Source organism: Electrona antarctica (assembly GCF_951216825.1).
Source record: "Electrona antarctica genome assembly, chromosome: 10".
NCBI classification, from domain to species: Eukaryota; Metazoa; Chordata; class Actinopteri; order Myctophiformes; family Myctophidae; genus Electrona; species Electrona antarctica.
Window position 1 is genome coordinate 49917573 of NC_136791.1, and position 26990 is coordinate 49944562.

General features: G+C 43.1%; 2 protein-coding genes across 2 annotated transcripts in view; both read left to right on the forward strand.

Annotated features, from left to right (window-relative positions):
- Window positions 1–1592: 1592 nt before the first annotated feature.
- slc16a9a (solute carrier family 16 member 9a) lies at window positions 1593–13668 on the forward strand (the record flags this gene model as incomplete). Its single annotated transcript, XM_079511684.1, has 5 exons — window positions 1593–1791; window positions 7040–7183; window positions 9216–9311; window positions 10295–11179; window positions 11545–13668. 5 exons carry the CDS (start codon window positions 1593–1595, stop codon window positions 11727–11729), a joined length of 1509 nt encoding a protein of 502 aa, XP_079367810.1. The 3' UTR covers window positions 11730–13668.
- Window positions 13669–15913: 2245 nt separating this feature from the next.
- Window positions 15914–26990, forward strand: part of LOC306930635 (protein FAM13A-like) — a 39626-nt gene continuing 28549 nt past the window's right edge. The window contains 5 exon segments of the mRNA XM_079511699.1: window positions 15914–15993; window positions 16119–16255; window positions 16667–16868; window positions 17955–18164; window positions 21798–21978. Coding sequence (XP_079367825.1) covers window positions 16226–16255; window positions 16667–16868; window positions 17955–18164; window positions 21798–21978 — 623 coding nt within the window. The 5' untranslated portion in view covers window positions 15914–15993; window positions 16119–16225.

Here is a 26990-nt window from a genome sequence, read left to right on the forward strand (position 1 = left end):
TTTATTGGCTAGTCTGTTGCGCATGTAATGCAGTGCATGGTTGTGTTCTTTTAGTCATGATGACTAAAGAAGAGGTGGATGGGAGATGAATGAATGCAATTATGCACCAGTTGCACCCCCTCTGCTGCTACCCATCTGGATGAAATACAGTACGTTCCCATGCACTAGAAGATTGTGTGTTGTAGTTGCTGCCTGCTCGCCGCTGGGCGCACATGGTCATTGGTCATGGAGGAAGCGCTGAATAGCGCTGCGCTCCTCTTCCCTCCTCCCTAAAGCTGGACCAGCAGAAACAGCTTTGAACCGGTTTGTTCACCGGCTAATAAAACGCATATAAATTGGATACAATACAACAAGTATGCGAATCGCCGATGCATGGTGCCGGGTGCACCGTTTGCGCTTCAAATGTTCCGCATCAGACATCACCCGCAAGTGATGGCTTTGTTTTCTACATGCTACTGCACAGCGACGACAGGGACAGCAGCATCCCGCTCTCCCTGTAGGTAGGGTAGTAGGAGCGCACTTCATCTGCAGGCGCCTGGCTGCTGCTGCTGCCCTATTGATCTGATTGTTATTGCTGAGGTGAGTATTGTGCATGCATGGTGTGTTTTTGCTTTGTTTTTCACGTCCCAAAACAAACACTGTGCACGTTTTTATCACTAGGCCTACTCTACTTTATCAGGTTTACAGAATGACAAGTTGGTATATGCTAGAATAGTCCAGGGAGTGTTTTTGAATTGGGGCATTTTAACCCTTATAATCCATTCACTGGAGAACTGTCTGTTATAATAACCTGGGGAACTGTGTGATAATATGTACAAAAGTTCAATTTTTGTAAACTGCTCCCTAAACAATCTTGCTGATATTTATGGAAATGTCCACCAACTTCCTCCTGGTTAGTGGAGCTGAGACTTTGTTGATGTTACTGTGCCTGCAGCACTGGTGCTGTTGCTGCATAAAGTCACTCCCAGCCAGGCACAAATTATTTATGAGAAAAGGTTGAAAAACATCTTCTGTCAGCAGAAGAAACTGGGCATGTCTCTGAGTAGTGTCTTGAGGTCAGAATAACAGTAGGTGGGGAGTTGAAGCAACTGAATCAGAACAAAGCAGGTTAAGGTACAGTTTAAGGGGAGGCAACGGGCATTCCCGCTTGCTCTCCCCTCCTCCAAGGTGTGGTTTCAGAGGATAGGAGGACAAAAGGGGCAGCTCGCTATGGGTTTAGGTGCAGTCCGTCCGTGTTCAAGACCTAAGACAGGTGACCTGCCTGCCTGCACCGGCCAGGCAAGAACTCCAAGCCGCCTTCTCTACATCAAGGCTGTCCGTAAGTGTTCTGTAGAGTGAGCGAGTGTGCTATTACAAAGACTGTCAGGGGGCTCTTAGGAGAAAGGTTTCCTGTGTGCTCATGTAGTGGAAATTGTTTGTCTCAAAGTCTAATGCTGTTTTCACCATAATGTACTATCATGCATTTTTCAACGCATCGTTCATCACTCATCTGTTAAGCATGTGTTTTTAATGTTTCCCCCTTCTCTTTTTTTCCTCCTCCACGTAGCCGTCCTACATCAAGGTTGTATCAGAAGAACAACTCCAGCACAACCATGACTTCATCGGCCAAGACACTGGACGGAGGCTGGGGGTGGGTGATTGTCGCAGCCTGCTTCATGGCTCAGTTTCTGGCCTACGGAGCGCCCCAGTCGGTGGGGGTCCTCTACCCAGAGTGGCTGCACATCTTCCAGGAGGGCAAGGGCATGACGGCTTGGGTGGGCTCCCTGGTCTCCGGAGTCGGACTCATTGCGAGTGAGTAGTTGATACAGCTGCATTAATCCTTGCCAATGTGGGTCAGTAGTGACAGTGTCTGTGGTCAGTCAAGTCAGACCGCTTCAAGTCATGTCGTGCAAAGTACAGTCCAGTCATGTAAAAAACTAAAAACTAAATAAAATGTCCCATTTTGGGGCGGGAACCCCTTTTGGTGTTTTAAAGCATTATGTGTTTTAAAGCATTATGTAAAGTACAAGCTCACACAAGTTCATAGCGCGGCACCGAGTGCCGCGCTATGAACTTGTAGGTCTGCTATTTTTGAAAAATCGTGGAAATGTGCCTCAAATCTTTGAATGTATATTATTACATTTTTTTAATTTCGACGTCAGGCCTAAATGGGTTAAGGTCAAATTAATATGGATGGATATTGTTGATTTGATTTTGCAGTGTTATAGAGTAGGCACTTTTACTGAACTCTGTTTTCTAAACAGTCCAACTTTAAATCTTACCTTACATCAGCATCTGAGAGAACTCTGTGCTCAGCTGTAAATGTATACACCTGTTCCAGTTCCAGTGGCTTGTTACCGTGGTGGCTGGGTGGGAACCTCAGTTGACTTGTGCTCTTGTTACCGTAACACACATTTGCGTAGTATCACAATTTAAGACTCATCTACCGCTCTCCTACCTGTATACACGCCAAAGTAACTTCCTTCAGTTGCATAATATGACACAAAGCCGGGTCAGGAAGCTCGCTTGCAGACAAGAGACCAAAACTCTGTATAAAGACGTTCATGTGTAGTAGTGAATATTGGCTTTCACTTTACATTGTACAATCCCAGAGGAGCTATTTATTTGTTTTCTACGGTACGGTAATTTCCCATGAGTCAGCAAAAAGGAGCTACAACGTCAATTTTCTACTATGAAAGATATCCATTAATGGCTGCGAAAGAGTATGTCTTACTTTAGCACCTCTGGTTCAATGTTGGCAAAGAAAAGTCGGTATCAATATCAGCAGCTTGGCACTTGTCTCGCTGTGTGTACCTGAAGTGCTGAGTTGTTTTTCATTGATTTTTATCTGGAGTAAGCCAAGTGCAAGTCATCCCTGCTATGAATGTTAGATCACCTAGCACGTCTGTAACCACAGAAGGGAAGGGAAAAATAGTGAGACACAGAGACAGAGATATATGGTGAGAAAGAGAAACTGAGATTGAATGTACGGTATCTGTATGATCTACTGTAGAAAGGTTATACATTGTTCTATTATCTCAGTTTAACCACTTAAAGGTGTAGTATACTTTTTGAGCCTGTGCCGATCTACAAGCTCACAACACGTCACATCAGTCTTGACGTGTTGTGCTAGTAGAAGTTACATGTATTGAAAATGTTTGAAAATGTTTGCCGAGAGTGGTTATTGCTCAAAGAATGAAAGGAAATAATCCCTGAAAGTTTGCGTGCAAGATGATACAGACATTTGAGACTGGAGAGTGAATGTCAGAATTTGTCATGAGACATTAGGAAAAACCTAATGTTATTAAACAACAAACATTTATCAAACCACTAATAAATGTTAAACCAATAAAACCAGCCTTGCCACAGACAACCAAATCATATTTGTAATACTGCTTGCAAGCAAACCGACGCTCTGACTGATGATAGATGCTGGAGCATGCTGCTTTAGTTGACATTTACGATTAAGGAGGAGGCTGTCTGCTAACCAGATCTGTCCTCATGCTGTCCTCGCCCTTTTCCAAAGTGGTTAGGGGAAAAAGTCATGACTGGGCAAATATCGCCTCGGGGCTCCGGCCAAGTACGGGACACATGTCACAGCTGTATGACAGTCGCAGCATTGCAGTCCCCTCATCCATGACACCAGGCTGCTCGCCTCCACTGTTCGAACGGGGGCTGAGCCATAGGAAGGCAGGGTTCAATGCCATAATTGCAGACGGTTCACCCTCCCCCAAGGATAGTGGAGTTCCCATTGAGAATTCGATATGTGTTATATATACAAGAAGTGGCTCCCATAAAACCAGGGCAGTCTCACGCATAGAAACTCACTCACAATTTGTTTTTGTTGAGTGATGGAGAGCAGCTCTGGGATATTATTGTATTCAATATGACCTGGCAGCTTCCTGATGCTTCATGCACTGTAAAATCCTGAATGTTAATTATAACAGTGTACAAAATTGATCCATCAATCATTTTACATACAGTTCATTTAACACTCAACACATTAACACCATTTTTGTTTTTACCTGGTGTTAGAAAGGAAAGCAGAGAAACTCTACACAATTACGCACCCTCTAGATTCTAGAGGGTGTGTAATTGTGTAGAGTTCTAGAGCCCTATTAAGCAAGACGAAAAACCCATGCGGTAATACAGATTTCGCCCTCGCTCTGCGCCTTTTCGTATTATGGAAGCCGTGGTGAGCGCTCACTCATATGGAATACCACGTTCCTGCATAATTTAGCATTGGGGGAGTGTCCATATGTTAATTATTTTCGCTTTGCGCTAATTTGCTATTAAGCCCCTTGACCTAAAAACACTCAGCGCATACCGATTCCGCCTGGGTCTGACCACGTCTTAAAAGCAAAAAGCACTGTTTCATTTTACACTTGAGCGGCTCTGGAGTGCTGCTGGAGTGTTGCCATGTCTGTTTATTATAAGCGGCTTCTTTTTCTGCAAAGATGCTTGTAAATATTGGTAGTTGTGGTTGCTTTTCTTGTTTCTAAAGTGCTTATTTGGGCTTTTCTCCTAATGTTGTTTAAACCAGTGATCCTCACACAGCGACATTCCCATGTCAAGGACCCCCAGATTAATGCATTTGCCCAACTAAGCCAGTGACCCCCATGACAGATTTGTGTTTTTAAATGTTTCAATAACATTTTTCAAAAATATTCCACAATTGTCACTTTTTTCAAAGATTACTTTTGAAAATAGCAGATCTACCAGCTCACAATGCATCACATTCATTCATTAAAACAATGAACTCTGACTGCAGGGGGATATATATTTATAATGATCATTCTAACAATGTGCAAGAAAATATGTAAAAAGAAGGAAGAACTTTATATTTGTGGACAATCAAAATATGCTGGAAATTTTAATGTGGTGTCATTAAAAGGAATCTTGATATGGCAGACTCACTATCTAGAAAATAAAAACATGGCACTTCATTTAAAATAGGTTGTAGACCCCTGTTATATGCGATTCTTTTGGGAGTATGTTTATAGACCTATTTACTTGTTTCTATGACACATGGCAACAGCGAGTTTTCTGGCTTTCTCGTTGACATTATAAAGGGTCATATATCGCTCATTTCTCAACCTTTTTTAGAAATTAAAACATCTCCATACTCATTGGGAGGTTTGCTTTCATACGCTGTATCACACCCGACTCAATTCTTCTTCAATAATATGCTACGAGCGAAGACCATAACATTGGGGCCGCAGCAATACGCATGGCGCACGTATGGCATTTCAACTCATTCCTTCGTCGTGACTCGAATGAAATAAAATAAAATAAACGTTATTTTACTGGTGTTTTTCAATAGAAACAAATAAAGAGCGTGTGTGCAACAGTCAGTGCATATACGTGCATGCACTATAGGCTATATTTCCTTCTTGTCGGGATGGTGAGCTGAGCTCCTCACAGCCCGTTTGTCTTTCATATTATTCTTATAATATTTGATATTATAAACACTCATGGTTCTCTCATTTCTCAACCGTTTTTTAAAATGTAAAAATCCCCATATTCCTTATGAATCTTGCTTTCATTCGCTGTATGGTACATGGTTCTATTTTTATCGAATTAAACAATATCAAACGAACTTGTATGTTCGGGGGTTAGACGATTCTGGGAACATTACGCATGGATTGCCAATTTGCCAGCCAATGCTGCGTATCTACTCGCAGTTCCATTCCGATCTGAAAGGTATAGGTAGGTGCCATTTCAAAGTCTTAGTTATTCATTTATGAATCAAATGAACTAGAATAAAGATTTTTACAGCTGTTTTTCATGCTTAGAACAGAAACAAATTAAGTGACGATGTGCGTATATCTCCCTCCCTTAGCATATGGCTGCGCCGCTGTAATGACTTTCCAATGAAAACTGCAAGTTACTTAACAAAATAGAGACATAGGCCTACAAGCTATGCACATCATGGCTGTGACAGCTTGTGGATCTGTTCTTTGGAGGCATAAAGGTGACAGCATGCAGTGCAATATGAATAATTAACCCAAATGTGACAAAGTCATGTCATGTCTATGGTGCCAGTCTGCAGAAATGTAATACCACTTGCCGAAAAGGGCGCATCATCAGCTGGTGTCGTAAAGAGAATAGTACGGACATGTTCATTGGGTAAGCCTCAAAACTCCCTTAAACACTCCCATGACTAATTCAAGGCCGTTTTGCTCACACCACGGGGTGTCGAAAGCGCTTCTTACCTGGCCCATAATTGTAATATGACATTGCACCCGCCCCCACGTCTTAAAAACTGTAAAATTATATGTAATTAGATTCCACTTGCTTAATAGGGCCCCTAGAGTCTAGAAGCTAGTGTCAAATTATTGTAGCTCGATTTAGGTTCTCTGTGCCATGGTGGGAACATGTGAGGACATGGAGGACATTTTGAAAAGAGGGCAGCACGCACAACTCCACTGTCACATTCTCTTGGAACATTTTACCGGGTGCACGGTCAGGAAACACTTTTAGAAGAAGGAGAATACCAGCACTCACAGAGTAGTCCTTTAAGGCACTTTATTGTTTCATTTTTAACAGGGAAAGGTAAGCTGCAAGCAGCAACACAACGACATGGAGGACAGTCACAAGTTTAGTGAACACATGCATGTGGAAGAGATCAAAGCAGCAAGACACTGTACACTGTGTTTGAATGAGCCTCCAGTCCAAGATGTTTTTCTTACATAAGATGTTGATGACAAAATGGTCACGATAAAGGAATATCCAGGAAAAGCCTGCCGTGTGTATCTAAAATTGAGCATTATGTTTCCCTGTCATAAAAATAGCATCCCATGTCTTAGTATTATTTTCCTCTTTGTTTTGGTCTTTTGTTTGTTGGGAAACCGATCTGCCTCTTTCAACCCAAGGATCCGGAAAAATAACACACAAATTGGTATCGTATTTTTGTTGCCTTTGTTCCCCCAATTTTTCTCCCCTCCTTAACTCTCTGTCCATCTGTCTGTCTGTCTCTCTCTTTGTGTCTCTTTGACTCGCTCTTTCTCTGTATCTCTCTTTGTATCTCTCTGCCCCTCTCTCTCCCCCTCTCCCTCAGGTCCTGTCTGCAGTGCCTGTGTGGACAACTTCGGGGCACGTCCTGTGACCATTTTCAGCGGTGTGATGGTGGCGGGGGGGCTGATGCTCAGTGCCTTCGCTCCCAACGTTCAGTTCCTCATCTTCTCCTATGGGATTGTTGTCGGTAAGGGAAGCCCAACGAAAGCCTCTCTGGTCGATCCTTCTGCTTATAATTAAAACAAATATTGTTTCTGACAGTTAGAGAGAGTCAGAAATAGCATGATAGAGAGGGGGATGACATGCAACGCTTTGCTTCAGATTCCTGCAGCTGCTTCAGAACCAGCTGCAGGAAGGACTATAGCCTTATTGATGTGGTATGCACTCAGTGTTGCCAACTCTCCAGTAACGGAAGTAGCTACTGGCTCTTCGGAAAGTCTCTAGAAGTCGCTAGGGGTGGTATATGCGTGCGCGAAATGCGCGCCGCCCCTAGCGACTTTTTAGCGTCCCTAGCGACTTTTAGGCGCCCCTAGCAAACGAAAATATGGAGCCAGCCCAGAACACCATTTCCTTGCTCTGTGCACATAACCGAGCCGAGGAAGCCAGACGCGCCGAGCACTTTAGTGTTGCCAACTTAGCGGATTTGAGGCTGAGAGAGGGAGGGTTTTATCTTTGGCGCCTGTCAACACAAAAAGTAGCTAGATTTGTCCCCAGAAGCTTTTCACTAATTCAGTCGCTAGGGGGGTCTTGAAAGAAGCTAAATCTAGTGACAAATAAAACACTGTATGCACTCTTGCAGGGGAGCTCCTTTCCATTGCATTTTATAATGCTGACGCAAAAGCAAAACCTGAAATGAGTCTGGAGACCAAAGATATGTCCCCTGTTGCCTCAAATTGACCCCTTCACAGTGAGTGGAATGTCCTTGTTCACGCAGTGGTCATGGCTCCTGCCCTGCACAGTAAAATCCAGTGTAACAAGTTTCACTGACAGAAACAATATGAACCATAACACAAAGGATTTTACTGTGTGGGTGGGAGTCAGCCATGTTTCTCATCCCTTCCAAAACACATTCGAGATTTTTTAATTGTACAAGAACGACGGGTCAGTCATTTGGTCTAACCACAATGTAAGACAGGCTAACCATCCTTTTCTTCCATTTAATCAATGCCATTTGCATTCAGGCAGAGCATGCTTGGTCGCGGTCTCAACTTTTAGCAGCATGCCAGTTTTGCGGTGTCTTTGTTTTATGTGTGGTGTTGACAAGGCTGTTAAATGATGGCCTGGTCCCATCTGCACGTGACTGTTGATGCCTCTAGTGGCACCACCACTCCACAGTCTGCCCACTCCTCAGGCCCCATCTCCACCAGTTATCTAATGCTTAGTGACAGCCTGACAGGCAAGCTGCGCCGTAGGCTGGTCAACCACGTCAGCCTCTCTCTTGTGCTGCCTGGGAGTGGAGGCCATACATATATCTGAAAGACAGCCGTCTATTTTTGGAGAGCCCCTCAGACCATTGGCTTTGACTCTGCTCACACGTGCATCTCATTCTCTGTTAATGCTCATCGAGTGATGAGCCAGATTCACTGAGGGTCAACGTTATAATTATGGAAGGGATTGATGTGTAATTCATCTCTGCCTGCAATGACTTTCTGACTCAGGGTGTACAGTAACAGATCTCGCTTATGTGTGTTTGAACTGTAAGCTAATCACAAATATTGCAGACTTTCTGTACACAAACAGTAAGCAAATATATATGTGCCATTGTATATTCATATTTTAAACAAATGCATCATGACACATTCTGATTACAATTACAACTGCAGTATACAGTTGGAGGCCATCGATATTGTCCTTTTCTTTTTGCTGAGGTTTGCGTGATCTGCGCAAAAGGACAGTTAACCCATTTTGGGCGGGAACCCCTTTTGGTGTTTTAAACATTGTTATAATTTAGCTATTGAAAAATAGCAGATCTACAAGCTCATAGCGTGCCACCGAGTGGCGCGCTACGAGCTTGTAGGTCTGCTATTTTTGAAAAATCGTGAAAATATTTATTTCAGAAAACTGGAGGATTTTTTAAAATTTTGAGGTCAGGCCTATATGGGTCAAATGATAAGGGACAATATCGGTGGCACCCAACTGTTGCAAGATTCTGATTACAATTACAACTGCAGTATACACGTTTTTAACTGCTGCCTCCCTTTGTTTTTCCCACCCTACAGGCTTGGGCTGTGGCCTAGTCTATGCTGCCACTTTGACCATCACCTGTCAGTACTTTGACAAGAGACGCGGCCTTGCCCTCGGCATCGTCACCACAGGTACTGCAGCCACCCTCTGCTTTGCGCTCTCTGTCTGCACACCAGTTCTCCATGCTCACTTCTTTCATGTATGAACAGCCAGGAATCTAGGGATACTAACGTTCGCTCTGAAAGAATATATATTCAAAGATTTGTGCCGCATTTTTACGATTTTTCAAAAATAGCAGACCTACAAGCTCGTAGCGCGCCACTCGGTGGCGCGCTATGAGCTTGTAGATCTGCTATTTTTCAATAGCTAAAGTATAATATAATGCTTAGTTAAAACACCAAAAGGGGTTCCCGCCCAGAATGGGCTAAGGTAGGGTAGTAGTAGCTGTGTGGCCTAGTGGGTTAGGGACATGGGGCTCCATTTTCGTCACCGCTAAATCCCTTATCCCTAAACTTCTTTGCCTATTTTTACTATTTTGAAAAACATGTTTGAATAGTTCACTATAGCCAATCTACATTGACATGTTGTGAGCTTGTAGACTGGCCATTTTAACTATTTAAAAATGTTTTGCAAAATAGTTAAAAAAAAAAGGCAAAGAAGTTTAGGGATAAGGGGTTTAGCGGTGACGAAAATGGAGCCCATGGACTGTTGACCACTGACTCAACCAGGTTGACCGGGAGTCAAGAATGTAAGACCCATTTCTTTTAAGCAGCGGGACTGTGTACATTTTGGTCTGCAACATCATAGGTTTAGGATTTGTAGGGATTTATTTATTTTTCAATCCAATCCAATCCAATTTATTACTATAGCACATTTCATAAAGTGCTGCACAAAGTAAAATACATGCATAAAAACACAGTACATAAAGTTTAGAAAAAATAATGCAAGTTAGATACAAAGAGATTTTTAATTCAAAGTACCCACTGTCAAGTATACAAGTCAGGAAGCAGCCAGCTCTCATTAGAGATGTAAATCTCTAAGCTTTTTATTTACTGACTTCACCAATTTATTGAGACAAGTTGTACTAAATCGATGCCTTCCTCTGCCCACCCAGGGACCAGCTTTGGAGCTTTCATCTACGCCACAGCTCAAAATGAGCTGATTGTGCTATTTGGCTTAGACGGGTGCCTGCTCATCGTTGGAGCCCTTGCACTGAACCTGATGGCCTGCGCAGGCTTCATGAGGCCACTCAACATGCCAGGGTACTACCTCAAACAGAAGGCTGCCCTGGAGCGCGACAACGACGAACAGCTCTTTGAGAAGCCCCCACTGGATGAGTTGAAGATCGCACCGGGTTCCAGCAGCACCGCTGACCCGGAAAAGGCTCTGATGATGGCCAAGGAGCTGCTCATCACCATCGATGGCAAGGACCTCGTCATCCAGACGGAGAAGAAGCAAGGCGGCCTCTTGGCCACCTCGGCAGTCGTCAAAGTCATCAAGAAGAAGTGGCGGGCGTACTCCAAGTACATGCACGCCATGGCAGACATCATGCACGACCGCGTCCTGGTGGCCTTCTGTGTGTCCGTCTTCCTGTTCAGCCTGGGGGCTTTTCCTCCTGTGCTCTTCATGGAGGACGTGGCGCAGAGTCAAGGCTTGATCGACGGGGTCAGCATCGTTCCCCTGGTATCCATCGTGGCCATCGGCACTGGGGTGGGCAAGCTGGCGCTGGGCACCCTGGCGGACGTCCGGTGGATCAACAGCATCTACCTATACGCTGTCACCCTGTTCGCAGCGGGCATATCGCTGCTACTCATACCCATCACTAAGAGTTACTTTGGACTGCAGGTCCTCTCTGCCTTAGTGGGCTTCTTCTCTGGGAACTGGTCACTCACCTCCTACATCACCACCCAGATCGTGGGTCTGGAGAAACTGACCCAGGCCCACGGCATCCTCATGTGCTTTGGAGGCTTTGGAATCGTGCTCGGACCGCCTGTTGTGGGTAAGGGGACTTTACCTACATCCCAACAAGTAGTTAGCAATTAGTGGTTTGGTTGCTGGATGACTGTATGTATTCAATCATCGTTAAAATGGAGAACACATACCGTATTTAGTTTAGAATTCTTTGTGCAGACGTGAACTCTCATGAGGTCAAGAGTTTTGATATCTCATTACATCGCATTGGGACATTTATTTGGCTTGTCAGACAGTCAGACTGACAGTCAGTGGGAGTGGTGTAACCTCGAAAGAGTTGGCCTGTGACTCTTTAGCTGACTCCAGCATCTTTCAGTAAACTTTGCTGACTTGCTATCAGCCACAATTCATCTTTGTTTCCTCTGTTGTCTCTTCTTGTTCCATCATTTCCAGGGTGTTTCTTTGACTGGACACAATCGTACGACCTGGCATTCTACTTCAGCGGGACCTGTGTGCTGCTGGGAGGATTCACTCTCTTCCTGCTCGCTCTGCCCTGCTGGGACAGACGGAAGTCTGAGAGCTGCAGGCCAGACATCCAGTATACCAGCAGCTGTGACAAAGTGGCCTCTGTAGCCTGAACAACACTATGACCTTACAGTGCCATCGCCTATGGCTGCCTAACAACCTTCTGCTAATAAACTGTTCATACAGTTAGCCCATGAGGAGTTTAACCACTCAAACCATATGTGACCAGAACGAAATCGCTTTGCCGGTATTAGCTGATTTACAAGATCACAATGCATCACGTTACAACACAGTGTGAGCTTGTAGATCTGCTATTTTCGAGGATCGTTCGCCCCCAGAATAGGGATGCTAAGGTCCATGTGCTAAATTTCTCTTTCCTTGACACAGGGAAGAGTATTCCCTTTGTTTGGTTTCAGGTGCCAGATTTCCATATACAGAAATACAAATGTACAGTATACTGTACCTTACAAACAGATTGAAGCACATATACAGTACTATACCAGGCCTATTTCTCTGGAGCGGGCCTGTGTTTCTGAGAGTTCTTACACTGTAATGTACAGTACTTGAGAATCAGAAGCCTGTGATGCAGAAGTTTTAATAATTTTATTATTGCCTCATTTTTCGAGGCCAATCCACAATTGTCAGATCCAATTGTCTCAGATCCATGATCCTGTTTACTTGTAGTAGATAATTATTTTCACTTTCATAAAAGAGGCATTATTTTTCGGTGACCCTTGGGAGCACGGCATTATGCAGCAGGTCACCGCAAGTGTCCTGGTTGGATAATGTTTGTATTCATAATTTAATTAGCGCACGCTAATGATTGTTCACGTCGGTCTGCGTTGCTGAGCTGTAATGCCAAATTTCCAATTCCAAAGACTTTCCTGGGAATTTCACCTGGAAAACACTGTAGATCACAAGAATTGGAAATGAGGGAATGCACTTTAATGTCGTAATTGATTCTTGCTGTGTTTTGCGTTCGTCTGTTTTTTCATTTTCCTGTTTTTGTTGTTTTGTTGTCTGTGGAGTGTAACTATAATCCCTGTGTATCGTACCAAAGCATCGATGACGGTGAATGCCTGTCAGCACAATATGCCTGTTGAACTATCTATATGCCTTGCCCTGAATCAAACATAACTGTTGTTCTCAGCTGCATTACCTTGTACCGTATTTGAACTGTCTGAAATAGTTTGAATTTGAAACATATACCTCCTGTTTTCTTAATCAAGTCCAAGACCTTCCTGAATAGTTTGTCACATGTGCATAGCAGAGAGAGAATAATCATTTCCATTGTAGCATGCTGATAATCTCTCTCTGTCGCATGAACAGGATAATGACCCATTCACACTGCATTTCACCAGGCTGGACCTTGCCAATTTTGTTATATGTTCGTTTAAATATATATATGTGCTTGTGTGTGTGTGTGTGTGTGTGTGTGTGTGTGTGTGTGTGTGTGTGTGTGTGTGTGTGTGTGTGTGTGTGTGTCACAGTGTGTGTGTGTGTGTGTGTGTGTGTGAGAGAGAGAGAGAGAGAGAGAATGTGTGTCTGCAATCTGCATACATAAATGTATTTTGAAATAGCTCTAATTTTGTAAAGTCATCTGTTATAATGTCAAATTTTATATGCACTGAGCCAGTCATAGAGTCACCATGTATGTAGGCCTTCTGTAAAGAAATGTATGCTATTTGATGATTTGTTTTTAAAAGGTAGATATTGTTATGATTATAATGAATACGTTGCAGTAGGCTATTATGGTCACTTGAATGGTGTATGTATGTACAGTACAACTATTAGTCTGCTACACACGTCTGCTTTATAGATGAGATTATTTGCAATTGAATGTGTAAAACTACAACTGGGACATTGGTGTTTTACTTTCTGTAGAAGTTATTTGACTTATTTTCATACTTGTAGAAGGTGTACAGGGTGCAAATGAAGTACAAAAAACACAGAAAGACAAGAGACAGTTATTTGGCTGTCGCTTAATTTTTTAACTACTTATTTTATATGTCAGTATTACAGTATTTATGCCTGTTGGTCTGTTCTTTTATTTTGTTATTTAAAAATACCAATAAAAATACATTTGAAATTCTTAAGTAGTGTCAGTGTTTATCCATGGTAATAATAGTCCCTTTTCAAGAATTAATTAAGTACACCTAGGCAGGCTGGGTGGGTGTACTCAGAGCCATGGTGTACTCAGAGCCTTAGGCCCAATCCCAATTGCCTCCCTCAAGCCCTGAGCCCTGAACCCTCATTGACTTTAGTGACGTCAGCTGTATAAGTGCTTGAGGGTTGCAAGGGCTGCAAGGGCTCCAAATTGTTGTGAAAGGAATGGGACAGCACTTTGAAGATGAGTCCGCCATTCATGACACTTTGCATCACTTTATAAAACCTGTCCTTATTCACAGCCAGTGCCTACATGCATGACATGTCTATCATGTCTATTTATGTCGTTTTATTATTAGTTTCATAAATACACTTTCCTGTGTGATAGGGGTTGTAATATTCATATATAATAATATTCATCATAAATTGCATTTCCATATTATTTTACTTTGCTCATTAGTCATTTCTCATCATGTTTCCCTTATTATTATTATTATTGTTATTAAATATATAGCCTATCCTTCCATTCCGTCTCCCTTTGAGAACAGTGAGAAAGCACCATTGTGTTTGTTGACATTCTAACTGCGGTACATAACTAATTTGCATACTTAAATGATTGACGTTCGGAGGATCCCTCTCATTCCCCTGGTAACGCTATGAACTGTGGGTAATTTCTTTGCCAAAGTCAGCTAAAGTCAGCATCGATGCTGACTTTGGCAAAGGGCACATAAAGGGGCGGGGCTGAGCCCTCACTGATTTACCGATTTCAAATGGGACATCCCTCAAGCCCTCGCAGACTTCACATGAACGCGCAGCTAAGTCAGTGAGGGCTCATTGAGTCAGCAAGGGAGTGGATTGGGATTGGGCCTTAGAAACATGGCTCAAGCCCTTTCTGAAACCAGTCCCTTGACTTGAAGTGCTCTCGGGAGGTTCCCTCGTCAGAAAGTGCCCCTCCAGCTGAATCAAGTTCCATTGATTAGGGTGCTGGGTATAAAAAACTGTTTGGAAATACACTCGCCCTCCTTGTGCAGAAACAGGAAACAGACACCATTCGTTGCCATGGTTACCATCACGCAATTGTGTTACCTGTTATTTTGTTTGTACAGTTATATTGCATTTTATCGTGTATGTTTGTGACATGTGGATTTCATTAATATGGAAAAAGGAAATACAGCGTGTCAAAAATGACATGTCATATACATCCATGGTGTTTATAAATCATAAGTTGTTTTGTTTGTGTGGTTTCATAACTTTCATTTATCGTTTTTTTCACGGTGGGGTAAATAAAGAGCCCTTGTGAACATCAGTTGGAGTGTTGTCTATTCTGCATCAGATGAAGATTGTTTAGGAGGAGTTTATTTATCATTTATTTGTGGTGGTACTTACATTTGTAGGTCGCGTTTTCCATGCGGACAGAGAACAGGGCTGCACAAGGCAATCGAGTCTAGATCGGCACAGACTCGCTCTTGAGGGCTTTATAAGCCACTTCCACTCAAGGCTGCTTGGTTTCGGACGACACTTAATATGGCGCAGCCTCGCGTGAACGCGCATATCGAGGGCAAGTGTGTAGAGCGAGTGGCGAGGAGCTGGTTTCAGAAAGGGGGTGGGTGTACTGTACTTGTCAGTGTCAGGGTGACCCAGCTGAAGTTAATAACATTAATTGTGGGTGTTTATTTATTTATTCTAACCCCTCCCCGAAAAGGCCTAGCTGTCCTGACCCCTTATCCATAATTTAAATTATACATGGTCCTGGATATTGGATAATTAGTGTGGACTTAGACTGTTATTCCTCTCTTATTTATTTTTGATTAATCCATTCTGAAAATGGTCAACAATATGTCAGTGTACTTCAGTGTCTCATTCGGAGTCATTCCGATTCCGATGCAGTGATGCATGTTATTGTCCGTCCCAGCTTTACATTGGCATGGTTGCCATGTTTGGAGGCGCTGTGTGAAATCTCTCCACAGGACCAGGGACCTCGCCTTCCTCCATATGTGCCAGGAGGACTCAATAATTACTGTTCTTGGGGAAAGTAAAAACGCACTGTGCTTTTCCAATAGCTTAATTTGACTGGAAAATGTCTACGTTGGTTTTAAAATAAAAAGAATAACATATGATGGACGATTTTAGCACACACCTCCGTGTGATTTCAGCCTCGTCTTGGCAACCGGCTGAAATCACCATGGCTACACTATTATGTCACATGACTAGCAACCTAAACAACTTCCCCGAGAACCTTGATGGCTAACAGGCGACGACGCTAATATTCGCGTTAGAATATTTGTATTTATTTATATAACCTCTATATTAGAGGCACTTCAGTTTCAGCAATAACAAATTCTGTGGGATCATGTCAACAATTATATTTCACGTGTTATATTTCAACTTTCCAATAGGTGGTTCGTTGGAGCATCATGTCGAGGAGGAAGGGGGACGTTTTGCCACACTTGGAAAATGAAGAACTGTCCTGTCCACTAAGCTAAAAAAAAAAGAAGGAAAAAAGATGGGAGCAAGCGCCTCAATATCTCTCTGTGTAAGTTTAACTTCTTGTGCCAGTTAATGCGGGCCAGTGTTTTTAGGAAATGTGTCAATTAAGCAAAAAAAAAAGTTGCAGGGGTTTTATGCAAGGATTATTTTTGAATCATTAATGTAGGCTGCTACAAATAATTGAGCTAGTGGGTCAATGAGTTCACTGCGTTTTTACAATGTTGTAATAACATCTGGATTATGTAACTACATTGCTAGCTATTCGTGACCTCTTCAACAGTATCCGGGCCATTAATGAATAGCTAAGATAAGCAGTCTCTTTTAAAGTACATAACAGGGCATCTGAGTGCAATGTGGAGGATCGTCACGTTCCAGAAAACACTCCTTTTATCTCATACTTTGAAGTCATAATTGGAAAACTAATGATACTAACAGTATGTTCCATCTCTCTGTGAAGAACGATCCATCTTCTGTGAGGATCAGGAGGTCTAATGTCAAAGTTGGCCCTGAGCCCACTACTCCAGCCCTGGTTCCAAAGCTTGACCTAGGGTCCAGTTCTGTGTTTGGTGTGGCCCTGGAGAGGCTGAGAGAAGATGGGCAGCTGGCCAGTGGAGTCCCCCTCGTATTGAGACATATGGTGGAGTTTCTCGAGAGGAATGGTAATTGCGATGCCATGATGCGTTCTGCGTACACAGTGACACAATATTTAGCCATTGCATTTTTAACTATTTTAAATGTTTCACCTGTTTCATTTCATTGTCACACTCTGCTTCTCTCAACATTACTCATACCTATTTTGACTTAGACTACAGCTTTTCTCAATGGCTTGGATGCATTTCTTGCAGCGCCAGCTGCAGTGCCGAAATAATGGCTGCAGCTGTGTAGTTAATTTGTTGTCTCATCCCCCGTTACTGCAATGAATGTCACTGAGACAAATTCCTATCAACTTGTTGACATGGCAATAAAATAATCTTGATCTTGAATCTTGAAACTCTGAAACCTCATTCTCTTAACGGAGCCCCACATCATTAATGCAAATTGGCCATCACACTATATTGCACTTTTTTGTGTTCACACAGAATGTAAAACACAGTTGTCATAGTGTAGATGAAATTCTTATTTCACTTTGACATTCTGATTAAATCAGATTATTTATTTGTTCTCAATTTGATATACATTATTCTCGAGGAGAGTCAAGTAGTACTTGACTGTACTGTTTGTCCCCAGAGGGGTGGAGTTGCGCAACAGTGAAAATGTGTACGTAATGAGGGTTATATATCCTACATTATTTTGGTGACATTTTTGTAGTGATTGACTGACTTGGTGCACAAGGCTATCATTTTGATTATATAATAAATATTCTTTCAGTTTTGGGCATCAAAGTGATTGAGAAAATCTGGTTCAAGGTTGCACTTTATTGTTACACATTATCTTGTGTACAGGACAGGTACATAAGAGTAAAACTTATTTTTGTTTGGCTTCCTTCAGACAATTCAGCAGCATAGATAACATAACATCAAACATCAATCACAGCAAGCACAGCAAACAAAGGGATAGAATAAAGAGTGCAAGAAAGAGTCAAAAAGAGTAACCTATATGTACATGTGCATGTTTTGTCTGATGTAGCAACGTTAGGTAAAGCTTATGTTCCATATCTACAGCAACAAATAGTTTAGAAAGGTGCAATTCGAGGGTATGTTCCATATATTCAACATATTTAGAGACTAATCCTCTTCAATTCTCAGGAGTGCACCAGAGGGGTCTGTTTCGCCTGTGTGGCTCGGTGGTCCGAACCAGGCAGCTGAGGCTGCGCTGGGATCAGGGAGAGAGGGTGGACTTCCAGCAGGAGGGGGATATTCCAACAGTGGCCTCCCTCCTCAAGCTCTTCCTCCGGGAGCTTCCGAGTCCCCTGGTTCCAGAGCCTCAGCGTAAAGCTCTGGTTCTCAGCTTCACAGGTACGATAAGGATTTAGCCACACTTCAAACAAACCACAACAATCCATAGGAAACGTACCGTAATTCAGCAATTTCACAAACCAGGTATGATAATCCGAGAACAAAATGTATAAAAATGAAAAACTTTGACCAATGAGCAAATTGCATTCATTTGTAGGGTGAAAAGTGTGACCATGCACTAATTGAAGTTAGTGAAATATGTTTCTTTGTTTGACTAAAATATTATCATTTCTTTTTGGTACATTTGAGGAAATTTGAAGGCAGTACTCTGTAATATTAGTTGGACATACCCCCAAAAAACGGTATTCACTTTTGGTGTGACATAGCGCTTCTCTGACATGTATGGTTGTGCCGTGGATTTGTGGCGTGTGTGTGTGCACAGTCACAGGCTATAGTCTGATTGGGCTCTGCTGTGGGCGCGGTATGGGCATGCGGTGGGAGCCATCTCCTTGTGGAGTTCTCATTCCTGGTTGGGCTTGGTGTCCCACCTGAAAATGTGTCTGCTGTATAATGGGGGTTTGGCACACCTGTGTTGCAAGGCGCACACTCTGTGGCGGTGATTGCCGTAGGTGTAGTGGTATACTATGGTTTGCAGGATCAAGACATGTTGTGTGACTCAGCAGTCTTGAAATAGGCCCTGTTTTTGAACGGTGCACACCACTCCAATGAAGGGCTGTAGCCTGTGTGTCTGTTTGTAGCACGACCCATTGACCCCTGCAGATGATTGGGGTCACACACACACTGTTGAGCAGCCAGGTCATTCACACTGAGCAGTCAGCTAATTTGGGTTGCATTCGGGTCACACACACACACACACACACACACACACACACACACACACACACACACACACGCACACGCACACGCACACGCACACGCACACACGCACAGCATACACAGCTCAGTTCAGTGTGATTTTTTCTTTGTCCATTTTTTTCCCTCTTTCTTTTCCTTTATATATTTTTTGTCTTTTGTGAATGTTTGTTTCAGTAATGTCTGTTACTTGTATTTTCAAAACATGAACAATAAAACAATAATGAAATATAATGTAATGTAAAATCAGCTAGACTAGACTAGATTCCATTTAGAACAGTTGTAGTCTCTCATGCAATAGGTTGCATCGCTGCTACATCAGCCTATTCTTCCACCAGTTAACCCATTTTGACCTGAGATCAGATTCTAAAAATGTCTTCTACATCGACAGTTTTCTGAAAAAGCTATGTTTCTATGTCAGTGGTTCTTCGATTTTTCAAAAATAGCAGACCTACAAGCTCATAGCGCGCCACTCGGTGGCGCGCTATGAGCTTGTAGATCTGCTATTTTTCAATAGCTAAAGCATAACATAATGCTAACACCAAAAGGGGTTCCCGCCCAAAATGGGTATTCTCATGCGGAAAAAAGCTTTTCCAGACAAGGAAGTTGAGGACAAAATGCTCCCAATGAGTGCAGTGGAACCCCAAGTCTTATTGGCAGGACCAGGGGAAATGATTAGATTGGGTGGGAGAGGATTGTTATCCCTGGAACTACCTGCCATCCATTGTTCTAGTTCTGTGACAACGTCCTCCTAACTTCTTCTTCTATAATAATAACAATATAATAATATATAATAATAAGAAGAAGAAACTTTATTTATATAGCACCTTTTCAAAAGAAAGTTTACAAAGTGCTTCACAACGCAAATCACAGCGGAATGTGGGAAAATATAAGCAATTAGATAAAGTGCCCCTCTGGCTTTTTGTTCAAAACGGGGCAATCCTGCAAACTTTGAAAGCCAATGTTAGCCAATTAGGATGGAATATGAAATATCGGACAGATCCGGCTTGAACACATGACTATAGAGATAGTGTGTAACGATTTGCGGGATTTTTGGACAGAATCTGGAGGAGTATAATATAAAAAAAGTGTTTTTCAAAAGTCGGCCTGGCTCCTGGTGGCACTATAACAGGCCGTTCTGGAACATTTGGGGCAGAGGTTCATCGTTGGCATCCAGGGAGTGTGTGTGTGCAAGATTTGGCAACGGTGCCGGAGATTAGCTGTACACAGACGGACACACACACACACACACACACACACACGGACACACACCTTCGGCCTGGTGGAGACAAAAATCACATGGGGGGGGGGAAAAGCAAAATGAGAGGCAGTACAATAGGGTCCTCACACGAAGACATTGTCCAAAACTCTAGTAAAAAGCCATCCCATAAAAGTGAGTCTTTAGGAGAGTTTTAAAAGTGCAGTGAGGTAGTTGTCTAACTTCCAATGGAAGTTGATTCCACAAATGTGGAGCCCTTACTACAAATGCTCTATCCTTCTGTTACAAGCCTTGCCGCGGTGAAAACCTTGAGAAGCAGCTGGTCTGCCGATGTAAGGTTGCGGGAGGCACGTAGGGGGGCACGAGATGGGAGATATAGGCAGGTGCAAGGCCGTTCCGTATAAAGACCGTATTGAAGCAGTTAATATGCTAGTTGTCTAGTTCAGGGGTTCTCAACCCGTGGGTCGCGACCCCTCGGGGGGTCGCCAAATTATTTTAGGGGGTCCCCAAATGTTTTTTTTTTATTTTAGATCTGCTATTTTTCAATAGCTAAATTATAACATAATGCTTAAAACACCAAAAGGGGTTCCTGCCCAAAATGCGTTAAGGTTATTGTAGCAGTCAATTTATATTGGGGGTCGGGAGGGGGCGGGGCGGGGGTCCCGAGATATTGCCAAAGCATTTCCGGGGGTCCCCGGCCAAAAACGTTGAGAACCCCTGGTCTAGTTGGGTGATATATTTGGTATATACTATTGATATGATATTGTGATATGGGATTTGAGAGTAATAAGTTCAGAAATGTGAACTTATTAGTCCATTGTAAGTTGAGTGAATTGAACATTGAAATGATCATTTCTCAAACATTTCTGTTATATCTTCTGAAGGAACCAACTTCCATTCTCTAAATGAAATTATTGGAGGATGACTGATTTAAGCAGTCACACCTGGCCTGAGTCAAACTAGAACTGGACTCAGAGCTGGGTGTGGCTGCGCACCTGTTGTGCATGGACTTGATCAAGGCACAACAGGATAAATCAGTCATCTCCACAAACACTCGGGAGATAAGAGAGCTTCTGTCCGGACAGTGGGGAGCTATCTGCTCTCCTGTGTAAAGTGTCATATGTTATGTTATTCCTTGCACATGGAGGAATAAAACAGTCTACTTAAGAAAGCTGCCCTGTGTTGTGTCCTTCCTTGCCCTGGGTAGTGACTAGTCGGTCACATTTGGCCAAATGTGACTGACTAGTCATTCTGTCAATTAACCCTCGTCACACATTTCTGTGTTGCCAGTGTCACTGCTATAGAGGGTATGCGCGTGACATCATCATCAAACCAGGAAGTTATACAGGAACGCCTACTGAGTGGCAAAAACCTACTTTCTGGCCTTGACAGCCCATACATCCACACAGAAAAGTCTGATTGCATTAAACAACGTTAAACAATGTTAAACTCACTTTGCATGTGGCTTTGCCACTCGATTTGCCACTCGATGTGCCATTCACTTTAAGCATGTGCATACTCTCTATTGTTCCCTACTGGCTCGCCTGCCAGTGAGGAGTGAGTTATTGCTTGATTATAAAATCCAACTTGTTGCATTGTAGGATGTGCCAGTGAGGGAGAACTGAACCAGTCTCTCAGAGAAACCCTTCGCCACCTCCCTGATGACAACCTGTGCATCTTGTCCTACCTCGTCCACTTCCTGGCCAGAGTGGCCGCACACAGCCAATCGAATCACATGCCAGTGGAGAACCTGGCAACGATCTTCGGACCCTGCATATTCCAGTGAGTTTGCTGTTTCTAATGACATAACCACAAGTCATCTCTCAGAGCATTACAGTAGGTTCTCAAAGAGCTCTACAAACTGGTGTGCGGATGTGTGCGGATGTTCTCTTCCTTGCCAGAAATAACACATTTGCAACCTAAAAACATGACACATCAGAAATCTCAAGAGAGCTCGACTAGCAGAAGACCAATTACTGTAAGTAATGTGGTACTGTAAGTGGTACTGTAAGTTACCACAAACAGGCAGAATGTACCATACAAATAAAGTTTTATTATTATACAATTCAGCAGATTTGGCATGAAAATCCATCGTTAGTTGACTACATCTGGACGCAGAGGGTCAAGCCCAAAATCTGAGTGACAATTGTGTCTTTTTAATTAAACAATAAATATTTTTGGCTGAAGTCATGGCAGTCATGATACCGTCATATTGAGAGATCTGTTTTCTGCTGAAATGAGTTCTGCTGTTTCTAATGACATAACCACAAGTCATCGCTCAGAGCATTACAGTAGGTTCTCAAAGGCATATCTTGGGCTGAAATCAATTATTTTCGTAACGATTATTCTGTCGAGTACTTACCGCGAAGCGCATCTTTTGATAATTTCCTTTATTTCGTCAACAAATTGACGGCAAAATAAATAGTCTGAACCCTGTTTCATTATTCTTTGTACAGCGGTGTCATGCATAAACAGCTGCTACAAACTTTGCTACAAACTTTTGTAGCAGCTGTGGGAGGAGGGATGGGGTGAGGGAGAAAATGGGAAAAAAATGGTATGTTCAAACTAAACTTAAATTGTTGAAACCTGCTACCAATAAACATATATTTAAAAAAGAGGAAAGAAATCTGCTACAAACTCGTTGTGAGCTTGTAGATCTGCTCTTTTAGCTATTTTTACATTTTATTTTTAAATAATCGATTAGTTCAATTAACTGTTACACGCCCTGAGCAAATGTGTAAATTCTTGGTATGCTGCAGGAAGCTGAACTTGAGTAAATGTGAAACATATAAGAAGACATGATGTGGGCGTAAAAGAGTGATTGAGGGCTTGTTCACACCATTCCTAACAGTTTTATACTTTGTCATGTGACCATGTTGCTTGCCAAAAATTATTCACAGAGAAGATTGTGTGCACATCCTACTATAAATGCGCCACGTCTCTGTCTGCGTGTGTGCGTGTGTGTAATGCGCGTAACTCGAGAACCGTTTCGCCCCATCGACACGCGCGTTCCACACCACCGCAGGGAGTGCAGTGCCCAGCCTCGAGCCGGTCGGACCCACGAAAAGGCTCTGGCTCTGCCAGTGGGCCTAATCAGCCTAAATCCCCTCACCTGTGCAATTCCCAGCCTCTGCCTCAGCCAATTGATTGCCATGGCAACCCCACACCTGACAATTGATTAGCCTACTTAACCATTCCACTTTTCACAGTCAGTTTGCCCTCTTCAGACACACAGGCAGTTACAGAGATCTCCATGTGGGTGCTATGACAAGTTGACAACGGCGGTCGGACCCATGGTTCTCCAGAACCACCACAAAAGGCTCTGGTCAGGTTCTGCCAGTGGGCCTAATCAGCCTAAATCCCCTCAAGTAGGCCGGTGGCCGGCCGACGGGCACGTACAGATCTAGTCTCAATAATTTCTTCAAATAAAGTAAGTCTCGGAGCTCTACAAACTGGTGTGCGGATGTGTGCGGATGTTCTCTTCCTTGCCAAAAATAACACATTTGCAACCTAAAAACATGACGCATCAGAAATCTCAAGAGAGCTCGACGAGCAGAAGACCAATTACTGTAAGTTACCACAAACAGGCAGAATGTACCATACAATTCAGCAGATTTGGCATGAAAATCCATCGTTAGTTGACTACATCTGGACGCAGAGGGTCAAGCCCAAAATCTGAGTGACAATTGTGTCTTTTTAATTAAACAAAAAATATTTTTGGCCGGGACATTCCCCGAACCAGATGTGAACACAATCACTACCAACATAAATCATTTCCCTGCCTCTATTTGACAACATACTGTACAAACCATTTGTCATTTGTGCATGTTCGGATCAACCACAGGGGCTGAGTGAGGTGGTGTGGGGCTGTGGGCTTGCTTAGGAAATGGGTGTGGGTGAGTCGATAAGGCAAGACATGGCGAGACACAGGCAACAACGTTAGACAGTCAGACGGACGGAAGGTTTGGGCCCAAACTGTCACCCCCTCCTGTTTACACAACTCAAACGGCATTGTAAACAATTACATCCCCTGGGGAGTCCGACGCATGCAGTACAGTGCATATGAAGAGCAGACACACATTCTACAAACCTCCACTCTCCTAATTTGGGCTACATTGGAGAAGGAACTATTTAGAATCCGTCAGCACCCTTTCCTCTCCATCCCCTCCTCTTTACCTCTCTCTTTTCTCCCTTTCCGTCTCCCTATCTCCACAGCTCACCTCCCCCTTGTCCAGGTTTTCTCCGACAGTTAATGATGGAATTTGTGTTCGGTCACGCTCCACAGTTCTGCATACGAGGGCAAAATGTCATGTGATGTTTTTATCTCATGTGATGTGACATTTTGCACTGTTAGGAAAATGGAGTGTGTGCCGTCATGTTGTGTGTGTGATTGCAAGCGCACTCGTGCACGTGCGTGTGTGTGTGTGTAGTGGTGGGGGAGATAGCCGGATATCCTGCACTGCCTGCTTCTGGTGCAAGAGAGTGAAGAACAATAAACAGTGGGGGACAGATGTGGAGAGAGAAGGAGAGAGAGAAATTCACAGGGGCCGAAGGGCAAAAAAATGGCTACTGAAGTCATGAAAGTCATGATGCCGTCATATTGAGAGAAGATAAGGTTTTCTGCTAAAATTATGTTATGTTTGCTCGAGAAGATCAGGTTAATAATTTGTTAAATTAATTTGTTAAATTAAATTACCATTTTATTAGTGATTATACCCCTGTGAGATTACAGTAATTAAGGTCTACCCTACCACCTTCCTTGCGGGAGCGGTAAGGGGTGGGGTGGTGGTGGGGGTGACTCGATGTGAATATTTACCTTTACCTTTTCCTTTGTTAACGTCTTTTTCCCCTCAAATGATCCCACGGGCAGGTAGTTTGACACCACATGGTATTATACCTGTGACTGACTACAAACAAAGTGGCGGTTGGGCGTTCTAAAAAAAGGCATGGGACTTCCCTGAACGGATTGATTGAGTAATATCACGCAATGATGCAACACAACCCAGGCATAACCCAGCCTCGTACAGTATATCACATGTACTTCAACACCCACTCATGATTCAGCTGCGGTTAACCCATTCTGACCTGAGATCATATTCTAAAAATGTCTTCTACATCCTGACAGTTTTCTGAAAAAGCTATGTTTCTATGTCAGTGGTTCTTTGATTTTTCAAAAATAGCAGACCTACAAGTTCTTGAGCTTGTAGATCTGCTATTTTTCAATAGCTAAAGCATAACATAATGCTAGCACCATTCATTCAACCTTTATTTAAATTCTCGGAGAGACCATTGAGGGAACCCCTCATTTACAATGATGCCGAGATTACATACAAAAAAACAAAAACAGTAATACAACAACAATATTAGTTACAAAAACCGTTAATACAATTATATATTCAGCAATCAGTTAAAACAGCAACATACAGGTGATCGACGGTTATTGAGTAAATTCCTAAAATGACCAATTGATGCCAGAAAAGGGGTTCCCGCCCAAAATGGGTTAAGCATCCCTTTTGTCATGCTCAACTCAGCACGCCCTAGTCCTGGCTGCCACACAGCGGGTGTCCCCACTGCGTAACGGTCCAATGCTCTCACATGCATTTGTCACCCGAGATCTCTTCCAAAAAGCCTGTGACGCCCCTCATTCATGCGTTCCGTTATGTAATCCCCAGGCGCGACCCTGCGATACTGTCCCTCCGGCCCGAACTCACGCACACACACAAACAAAATCCTATTAATACCCAAATGTTTCACATTCTCTTCCCGTACACATACTTTTTTTTTTTCCCGACCCTTTCCGATCGGCCCCTAAAAACAGCCCCGGAACAGATGGCAATAACGGTGCGGAGCCTATTTGAAAACAAACAACCTCTTCCAGGTAAACACATGAAGATGTGACTACTGTGTGTGGCACTTCCCAGAGCGGAGAGCTGTTAATCATATCTGTGGAATGTAAGCCAAGTGGCCGGAAAGTACTAGGGTGGGTTGGGGAGTTTTTTTTCCTTTTTTTTTTTTTTAATATTGTTTTTTTAATTTGGCACTACTGCAGACATTAATAACTCACGTGTTTTAGTGTGGTTCACCTTGAGGTCAAATATGGTGGTACAGTCGATAGAAAGTTGTGCCGATGGCTGAGATATTATTCTTTCTTTATTTGCTTGGCCTGTGATTGTGCCGCTTGATATGGTGTTCCATTCTATGCTGTCAGGCTGAGCTTTTATACCCCTCCTTTCTGGCTTTCTTCTTGTGTAAATATTTTCTTCTTTTCTCCTTATTCTTCCATTCACTTATTTATTTATTTATGTGCCATGTGTGTGCGATTCCACTAGATGGAACCCTTTAGCAGCAGGCTTTGTCAAAGTGTCTCTGTCACCTTTCATAGAGTACCACAGCACCTCTAAAACTAGGCTCCAGACCTCCCAAAACAAACTGGTCAGGCTCCTACTTGGCCTCACCCCCCGAACCCACCTCACCCCTGCCCACTTTGACAGGCTGGAATGGCTTAGGGTCGACGACAGAGTACAGCATCTTGCAATGGGTCTGGTCCACAAGATTCGATACACCACCAAGATACCCATGTACCTGTCTAGATACTTCCTTAATGTTATGAAGCCCACACCCATAACACCAGAGGAAGTGCAACAAACCATGTACAACCCAGATTCGGAAAACAAGGGACTAAATTATTTTCGCTCTTATGCCACCAAAATGTAGAACGCCCTACCAACAGTCATTAAGACATGCGAATCCCTTGACTCCTTCAAAACCGCTCTCAAAGGGCACCTACGGACGGC